The following is a 10,123-nucleotide window of genomic DNA, read 5'->3' on the forward strand; positions in this document are numbered from 1 at the left end:
GCAGCCCCCATAAGTAACCCTGTAAGACCTGTGCCCTCCCTACCAGAAATGTATGTAGCGAACAATACTAAACTGTAAAGTCCATGATCTACCTGGACAACTTTTTGCTAAAAATAAACCTCAATATGAACAAATAGTGTGGAAAATAATCGATTAAATTAGGAAATTAAATCAGTTACAACAAACACTTAATTCTGAGCATTATAAAAGAAAATGACTTACTGATTTTTGGTGGATGTTTATAGCGAGCCTACACCTGTGGCCCCCCGAAATACAAAATAACTTTTTTTGCACACACTAAATTTTTTTCTTAGTGAAAAACAAAAAGGTAGGTTTTGTACATGAAACAAAATTTCCAATCAAAAATTTTTAATACCTTCTTCACATGCTATATATTTGTGAAAAAAAATCAAAAGATACAACAAAACTGAATGCACATTTTCTCAGTTTACTCCTGTTGCTGTATGAGTACAGTAACATATTCTAAAAATGCCACAAAGGAAAACTCCAATAGTGGATAAGAATAAAAGTTCAACAAACCACATATTCTTATTTATATACACTTGAAAGCATATGGGAAGAAGGTATGAACTTACATTAGCAAGGTGAAGATTAAAGATCTAAAACAAAATTGTCTGCATTTTTGGTGAGAAAAATATTTACACAAAATATTGCAGTGTAAACATGGACTGTCATATGACCCCTGTTTTACCATGCAACCAAATTATGTGTACCCGCTATATTGCAATATAATAGGGACAACGAAAATCTGTTAGCTATTGCAGTACAAAAACAGCAAATTTCTGACTTAAATCTGTTGTTGGGTTTATAAATTAATATAGCTTTGAAATATTTTGTAACTTGAGCTATATCGTCAGAATAAAGGTATAGTGTATGTTGTTACATTCTGTGAATTAAAGGCTTTTGACAGTGTCCTGTGCAGGGAAGAATGTAAACTTGGCATATTTGACTGAATTTCTAAAGCACAGCAGCATGGTAGGATAAGTGCCCAGTATCGAAGTTTGCCTTGTAAGATTTCATCCCTCCATGCCAAAGTCTTTGGTAAACTGTTCAAACTGTGCAAGGTCTTTATCATTGACTGTAGGCCGAGTACTCTCTTTTGCTTTCAGCATGTCATTCTAATAAACACATAATAAAGTGTTAAGTTGCCTTTAATAAGATACAATTTAACATATGTAAAAATATTTGTTAGTTTCACTGGTACAGGTTTAGAATGTAAAAACGAAACCATTAGATATTTCCTGTATATCTTTTAGTGTCCGTTGTGTTTTTAAATATGCCATTATATGATGTTTAGTGATTCACTGGAGGCTACGATTTTTATCTGCTATAGTTTTCTTATTGTGTTGTTACATAGACAAAGAAAAAGTCACGTGTTAGTTACGCCTTTTCAATTATTGTTTCACACAAAATAATCTTAACAATTTTTACATTCTTTTAGGCCAGTGGTTCTCAAAAGTATGGGTCGCAGGGTCAAAAAATGGGTCGCGCTATGGTGATTCAATTCTGCCTAAATGAACTTTTTTCATTTTTAAGTATTTTCAATTCCTAGTCATGACGTAACCTTGGAGTATTGCATCATAAGTAAGTGGTTTTCTGAGGGTTTAGATGGCACCCAGCTACACTACTACCATAGCGAAATACAGCCTCACTCGACCACGTTGTACAACAAAATGAACGAATCATTACAAGATACAGACAATAGCCTTCAATATTCTGTTACGCACACGGCGATTGTAACGTCATAGCAGGGAAATGATAGGAGGTTAATCATGCGAAACTAAACTTGGAATGCTAGTAAGCATTCGTAAGTTACAAGAAATAAAAAAATACATTTTTTTAAATTTGAGGCTTGGGTCGCAACATGTTCATAAAGCTCAGATTTGGGTCGCGCACAAAAAAAGTTTGAGAACCACTGTTTTAGGCTTTGTTTCGCCAGAACGATGCCCTGATAACAAGCAAAATTTTACACCTGGTTTTAGCAAATGTTTTATTCATATTTTTATATTGTTTCTATGCACAGGTTTAGGCTAAATTCCAAACAAATTTTGGTTCACTAACCATATCAACAACAGGTTCCAACAACTTGTCACCTTCTACTTCCAACCAGTTCATTTCAATTGCATGTGGGTCTCCAGGTGAGCACGGTGTCAATAGATCGTCCACAATTACATTTGGGTCAGCTATTGACGGCCCGCGTACCTGTCAAGAAGTTGGTTCTTTAGTTAAGTTACAGCTTTGCCACAGATTCTTTATTGATAAAATGACTACATACCCTTTTAAAGTGAGTTGCTTTCTGCACTTTGCGCACAGGCTCCATAAGTGCATCCCGCACAACTATGCTGCAATCAGCTCCTGAATACCTGTTAAAACAAACATAATTTAAGATTATTGTTTTAATTCATGTTGGTTGGCATACTATGTCAACACAAAGTCCTAAAATAATGCTTTATTATCATACCACTGCTATTCAAAACTTCTTAGTACAGCTGGCGCACTGTCTTGCAGTCTAGCAGCATTATATAATACACATCATTTACAACACCACTAACAGCAAAGCCTTATTAAAAGCAAAGAATAAGTCAGCTTCTTATCTACCAAGTCCAACTTCTAAATGCATTGTATATTCCAACAACTTAACAAACCAATGCTTCGCAAGTGCCAACAAAGTAAGAAAATCCGAAATCATGTTATTTAGCAACCCTAGCCGTTTTTAAATTTCATGTAATGGGGGCCTGTGGGCGGAAACCACTGGGTCCTATGCATATCAGGGGTCAGACCCTGGGAGGACTTGGGGAAAATTAACCATCTCGCTAGAAAAGTTCAACAAGTTTGAAACACTCTGTCTTGACCAAATGCTTGGAACAAACTGGTGTTAAGACAAAAAAAATACGGACGAAAACAAAATGCGCTCCTCAGGGAAGGGGACCCTTAAATACGCTGCATTGTATATTTAAAAACAATAGTTTTACAAACCTTAACACCATATGTTAAAAACTTTCTGAAAATATGTTCTTGCTTATCTCAGAATGTCCAAATACAGTTTGCAATGTCACAGGCAAAATTACAATTTAAACATTGTGTGCAACAATCGAAGAAAGGTGCAGTGCTTGTTTTGCTCAGATGAAACATGTGTCCACTTAAATTTACTCTCATACAGAATTATAAACTAGAATAGTGGTTTTCCTATATATTGCCGGGTTATATATACTACATCATATTTAATGATGTATCACATATTCCTTTTACTATATTTATAATGGATATATATTTTGCACCTACATTTCATTGGGTCCCTATCTTTTTCCTGGCACTTTATAAACTGATTGTTTCTGCAAGCATAATCTAATGGGTCCCCACACATATGCATATGCGATTTGGTAACAGTAAAAATAGGGCACAATCACTGTTAGATATTTACCAATTTACTATACACATCATTTGATCTACACATATGATTGTTTTTGCAAGCAAAAACGAATGGGTCCCCACACGCGCGTTTGTGGGGATTTATGGTAAACAAACATCCTGGTTATTTTTAGATTCTTAAGGACAAGCTTAACCAACTTTAGCCTTAACCCAAAAAGTTTTGTCCGTATTGTTTTTGCATCATTATTGTCATATAATTACAAAAAAAACAGTAAATAGGAACAGGAAAAATACTTTCAATTTAATCTCATGCTTTGACTTTGATATTGTCGTTCAAGGTCAGTCTTTAAACACAATTTTCCAAAACTTAAAATGTGCTTGATAACTTAATAAAACGACATAGCATAGCTGCGCAAAAAGAGCTGATTTCTAATCACGGACACGACTGCCTCATAAAACGTCGGTCCGGACGTCAAGCTGAGCACTCCCGCTGCATTCACCCGCCTTAATCGTAAACAAGTGAATTACTCCCTTGAGAGTTGAGACTTCTATCTGACTGAGAAAATGGTCACGTAACAACTGCGTTCATGCGTGAAGCAGAGGCATTTTTTTCTATGTGCCACTATGATCAATCACACCCAATGCGTCAGCTGTGCACTAAGCGACAGGCAAATACGGTCATGACGTCATACGCATCGCCTGTCCCTGCCGTGACCCCGCAGCGTTAACGTTTACAGCGCAATATCACTAACACCGTATCATCTTTTATTCCAACCAGTGAGAAAATGGTCAAGTGACGACTGCATTCATGCGTGAAGCAGAGGCATTTTTTCCATGTGCCACTATCGTCAATCACTCCCATTGCGTCAGCTGTGCACTGAGCGAGCACAAATATGACAAAAGACAGCATGTAAAAACATATTTTTACTATAACTGAGCCGATTGCACTGAAATTTTTACCAGCCAACAAAGAGCACCCTATCCAAAATTTCAGCACGTTAAGACTTGTATTTCTGGCCTCATTAACATGTGAACAAACAAACAAATATTTGGGGGCAAAGGGGTGAAAATGGATATATACAACTTCAAGTTATAAAATAGTTTAAAATACGGTGCAATGTACCAATCAAAAAGTATGAAACTCCAGAAACATCTGCTTTAGCAAGTATAGCCGTTTTAAAATTTTCACGTTTTGGGGGGCTGTGGGTGAACTGAGGGATCAAACGGGGTCAAAATTCACATGGACCATCTTTTGACCAATATCTATAATGTGTGTAAACATGAAAAAGTTTGAACCATTGTTTCTTGATCAAAACGTGGGAACAAACCTGCGTTAAAAATTTTACGTTTCGGGGGGCTGTGGGTGAACCGAGGGATCAAACAGGGTCAAAATTCACATGGACCATCATTAGACCAATATCTGTAATGTGTGTAAATTTGAAAAAGTTTGAACCATTCTTTCTTGACCAAAACGTGGGAACAAATCCGCGTTAGAAAGAAAAAAAGAAAAAAAAATATAGACAAAAACAATATGTGTCCCCTTCAGGGAAGGGGACCCATAATAATGGTGAAAAATCAGTGTCATTCCTATCATTACAACCACAAAAGATGTCTGCCCACGAGGTAGCAGTTTATGTCGTCGTACAGGTGGTGGTATGCATACAGCAGTATAAGTAGCACTGATCTATTTGATGGTGCGTTCAAAAATTGGGATTTAAATACTGTACTCCTGTGGTTTTAGCTAATAATTGTGTGCCTAAACTTACTACCACACTGCAAGCATATGGCATTGACCTAAACTGAGACAAACTTGTATCTTTCAACATTATACTTGATCGGTATACAATAACACCAACACAGTTTTGAATAACATAGAATAAAAAAAATACCCTCCAGTAATCTTTCCAAGTTCCCGAAGGTCACGTTCTGTTAGAATTGTCTTTGTGTTGCCCAAATGTAACTTGAACATTGTTGTTCGGGCAGTCTCCTCAGGCAGAGGGATGTATATTCTCCTTTCAAATCTGAAACGTTTTTTCAGTTAAATAATTTAAACTAAGAGAACCTTTTTTAATGAAGGTTCCAGCCAAGAGTTTGAAACATTGAAAGCTAAATACAATATTGATAAAATGTTAACGGAATTGTGTTTTGATGCCAATGCACAGATCAAATTGGGGCCTTTACACTACATAAAACCTCCCAAACTTTGACAATAAATCATGAAAAAAATATTTTTGAGTTTTGTCAGCTTAATATGTATTACCTTCTTCTAATAGCAGAATCAAGCTGCCAAGGAATGTTTGTTGCGCCCAAAACTAGAACGCCGTCATTATCAACACCAACACCTAAAACAGAATTTCATTTAAGCCAAAAACATCACCTACAAAAAGAACCATTCAAAATATAGTAACATGAAGCCTTGTTAAATTTTGTTGAACTTAATGTGTATTAACAGTTACATGAAAAAGTGAGAGACTCCTAATAACAGTGAAGCAAAAGACACCTAATAAAAAACCCACCAATCTAACAATTTTGGATTTCATGAAATAGATTTACAAGCTTTAAAGGTTTAATGCACATTACTCAAAGGTCATGCTAAAATTGCATTAAGGAAGTAAAAGAAAATGGCAAAAGAAAATCAATAATCAGAAATTGTTTCATGTTGTCTCACAAACTGTATTTTGTAAAAAAGACAGTACCTTGCATTTGCACAAGAAATTCAGTTTTGACTCTTCTTGATGCCTCACTTTCATTGTCACTACGAGATCCACAAAGAGAATCTACTTCGTCAATGAAAATAATGGAAGGTTTGTTTTCTCTAGCCATTTGGAATAGTGTCTTTACCATCCTATAAAACAAATTTATGGTGTCCAGTTAAAGATCTAAGAGAAGAATGTATAATCGTGTCATGCATGGACAAAGCAACCATATCATTGCTGGCAGCCAATTAACTGAGTTCATAGATTATAAATAAGTGATGTGGCACAAGTTTTGTAAAAACGACATAAAATTCACAAAAAAATGGTTTGGAAGTAAAAACATTTTCCTTTTCTTTTGCAACTTACTTTTCACTCTCTCCCAGCCATTTGGATACAAGATCTGATGAGGAAACTGACAAAAATGTGGAGTTGTTTGCTTCTGTAGCCACTGCTTTGGCAAGGTATGATTTTCCTGTACCAGGAGGCTGCAAATATGTACTTCCGTAAATCCGAGCAATTCAAACGATTTTTAATTTTTGCACCAGCAATCAAGCATTTAATTCATGGAAGTTTTTTTGTACAATGCAATCAACCCCCTTTATACTTTTTAGTTAACTGGATATCTTATACCACAAAAAGTACCTACCCCGTACAAAAGGATTCCCCTCCATGGAGTTCTTTTGCCTAAAGTATAAAATGCAATATTTTACCGTCTGTATATAATGGCATCTTCCATGGAGCCCATTGGCCATGTTAATAACATTTAGGTGAAACATATATCATAAGCAGGTATGTACATATGGCTGTCACTGTTGGACAGTGAGGTTTGCACAACTGTAGTGAGAAAACTTTGGCATGGCCAATACTTGTCAATATTTTTGTAAGGGTGGGTGTGTACATTAAAAGGTAGTCACTTAGGTAAAAATATGCGCCATCACTTTCATATTTACAATGTGATTAGTTATTACCACTATTTTTGTTCTTGCAATATAATAAAAGAAAATCGTTAAAACAAAAGACTTTATTTGAACACTATAGTTTGTATGAAATAAGAAACAATGTGAAGATATATATCTAACAGTTCAAAATTTTACATCTTAAAAAGGAATATACGCTTTTGTTGCTGGCTTGAGTCCACAATTATTATGATACAAAAGATATCTTTGCATAATGTACCTGTAAACAAATGAGGAAATTTAATAGGAAGGATAACTGCTTCTTTTAAAGACTCTTTGGCATCAGTAAGCCCAGCCACATCACTCCACTTTACATTTGGTGTCTCAACAACAATAGCACCTAGAAACAAACAATATCCATACATACCAGATTTTTACATCACTAAATCAAACGATCAACAATAAAAATAACAGTAAACATCAGTAAATCCAGACCTGATTGGACCCAAAAATTTGTCCAGATCAGGCGAAGATCCAATTTATCTAATGTCATTTTTTAAGCCCTACACTATCTAGTTATTGGTTGGTAGTTACAAATTATCTTTTACATGATCAGTAACTTCCTATAATGGTAGAATTAAAATAATCACAAATTAATTAATAACTTTTGTTGGGAAAATATATATTGGCATTGAGAGCCTAAAACATAGGGCAACAAACTACATAATCGGCTGTTATGTTATACATGCAGTTTAATGATGGTCAGTTAGCAATTGAGGCTACACTAAATAATTGTGTGATAAATAGTAAAAAACAATGCAGTGTAACAAATAGTTAACAGTATGTAGTTGTTATAAACCACCATGTTACTGCAATATTGTTTGATGGACAAATTTGCCATTGAAACGTTAAAAGTCCAGATTAGGAGATGTAGAAAGAGCAATTGTTCTCTGGACATTACAAATCATTTGACCTCAAGTTTTATCGAAATTAGGCAAAGATTATTTAAACCTGATGTACCTAAGATTTACTGTAGTATGTATTTAAAAATATCTAATTGTCGGTAACTTTACCAGACAGCTGGTCTCTGAATTTCTTTTTTTCTGGATCATCTGCTTCATCATCATCATCACTGCACAGAAAATAAGTAGATTAAAAATTTACTAAACATACAGTACATTTCAATCACACTATGCTATAGTGATGGGACGAGTACCCGGTACTCGGTATCGATGGTATCGAACGATTTCGGTGGTATCGATACTCGTACTCGGTATCGAAATATTTTGTCTCAGTTTTCGATACCAACGTGCGAGTACCGAAGGCCGATTTACACTATAAGAACACTGAAAACTTTGTGCCAATATATGCTTCAGGCAGTACAAATTTGGGAAAAAGTTCCGCCAGGTTACGTATTTTTTTCCCTATCGTATGGAGATTACTTTTTTCTGCATGTGTGTGTGCACGCCTGTACGCCGGCCATGGCAGATAAATTAGCAGGTGATATACAACTAAGTACAACACTGTACTTAAGTACTCGGTAATCGTACTCGGTATCGAAGGTATATACATGTGGTACTCGTACTCGGTATCGGTACTCGCTTCAAAACCTGGTATCGTCCCATCACTACTATGCTAGCCAAGTATGATATTTGAACCCATGACAGGAATCTATCCTATCTGGGTCTTCCAATTTACCAACTGAGCTGGGTATTGGAATTACACCATAATAAGTTTACCTAAAGCCGAACCCCCAACTGTTTGCCAGTTGTGCAAGCATTTGACAGAAAACTGCTGTGTAGCATGTATAAAATACATTTTTACAACAAACCTATATTAAAAACAATTCAGGATTTTTTTTTGGCCAGAAGTGTTGTGGTTTTATGTGTTGCATTGGCTTCAAAAAGTTTTGCTTTTTTCAGTTGTGCTATAGTCCAATAAAGAAGATACCACAACCAGTGATACCATGATTCCACTTACGATCCTTCAGCTTTGACCTCTTTTTTCTTTTTGCCCTTTCCTTTGTCATTTGATTGATTTGAAAGATATGTTTTAAGTTGTTCAGCGCGATTCAAGTACGTTGTGCATTTTACCCTGATGCTCTTTATCACAGATTCATTTCCCTTTGCTTCATCTGAAAGAATCAAAATAAAAAAGATAACATAATAAACATACAGGCACAAAGCTTAAACATTTTTCAAGTTCAACAACCCGATTGTTCAACAGTAAACAAAGACCTTGAGATGCCATACTGTTTTTCTGTTTTAGTTATCATTTTAAAAATAGCCACTTGCTGCTAATTTTGACATAAGGTTTGGATAAATGAAAAAATATGTTGAAGAGTATGTGGCTTTTTAATCCAATAACTAAGTTATCTTTGGATCATTTTACTTCATATTCAAGATGCTAAAAATTATTTTGAAAGTCCACCTACATTTAATAGCATGAAGAAAGCGTTCCACTGCATTTTCGTACAAGTGTAGCGCTTCGGCATAATTCTTTTTGTCATCTTCTTCTACAGCTTTCTTTACGAGGTCAATGGCTTTCTGTTAAAAACGCCCCACATAACTTATCTCATCTTAAACTATGGTATCTTTACAATCATCTTTACATTATTTAATACTCCAAGCTTACTATTTCTTGACTACCAAGTTATAAACAAGAAAACTTAAAACATTCATTTAATTTTAACAAACCTGAAGAACGGACCCGCATGCCATTGCACTTTCAAATAATTATAAAATATACCTGCCCAAAAATAAAAACAGAAGGAGTAAAAAAACGATTGTATTTATTATTGTATTAGATGATATAAGTATTTCTTCATTTTTAGGCGAATATTCCGTGTGAAACAACTGTTCTTTTTTGAGGTACGCATTGTTAGATATTTACAAAGCTAAACGAATGAACATATGACGTTTACATCAGAGTAACACCAACACTACAATCATCGCTGTGAGTCACAAGAGGGTGATCCTATCATGTTTGTTCATTCTATTTTTACAGGGAAAGGCTGAGAGCTAAATCAAAATTTGCACAACGATTAAGAACGTCGTTCAATTGAAAAAGTCACATGTTGAAGGAATACGTGTGAAAATTTCCGCACGACTGAAAACACAAAAATCATTGTAGCAAAGTTTA

The 10,123-nt window shown here is 35.2% G+C and overlaps 1 protein-coding gene across 1 annotated transcript; it reads right to left on the reverse strand.

Moving 5' to 3' along the window:
• Positions 1 to 352: 352 nt before the first annotated feature.
• Positions 353 to 9,762, reverse strand: LOC145204259 (vacuolar protein sorting-associated protein 4B-like). The gene is made up of 13 exons (XM_080076744.1): positions 9,679 to 9,762; positions 9,417 to 9,528; positions 8,963 to 9,116; positions 8,056 to 8,114; positions 7,263 to 7,382; positions 6,733 to 6,770; positions 6,453 to 6,571; positions 6,087 to 6,235; positions 5,651 to 5,732; positions 5,280 to 5,411; positions 2,297 to 2,384; positions 2,083 to 2,223; positions 353 to 1,139 (listed from the first exon to the last, which is right to left on the reverse strand). The coding sequence occupies exons 1-13, from the start codon at positions 9,700 to 9,702 to the stop codon at positions 1,038 to 1,040; spliced, it is 1,320 nt and encodes a 439-aa protein (XP_079932870.1). The 5' UTR covers positions 9,703 to 9,762; the 3' UTR covers positions 353 to 1,037.
• Positions 9,763 to 10,123: the final 361 nt, after the last annotated feature.

This window comes from Phallusia mammillata, chromosome 8 (assembly GCF_965637545.1).
Source record: "Phallusia mammillata chromosome 8, kaPhaMamm4.hap1.1, whole genome shotgun sequence".
NCBI classification, from domain to species: domain Eukaryota; kingdom Metazoa; phylum Chordata; class Ascidiacea; order Phlebobranchia; family Ascidiidae; genus Phallusia; species Phallusia mammillata.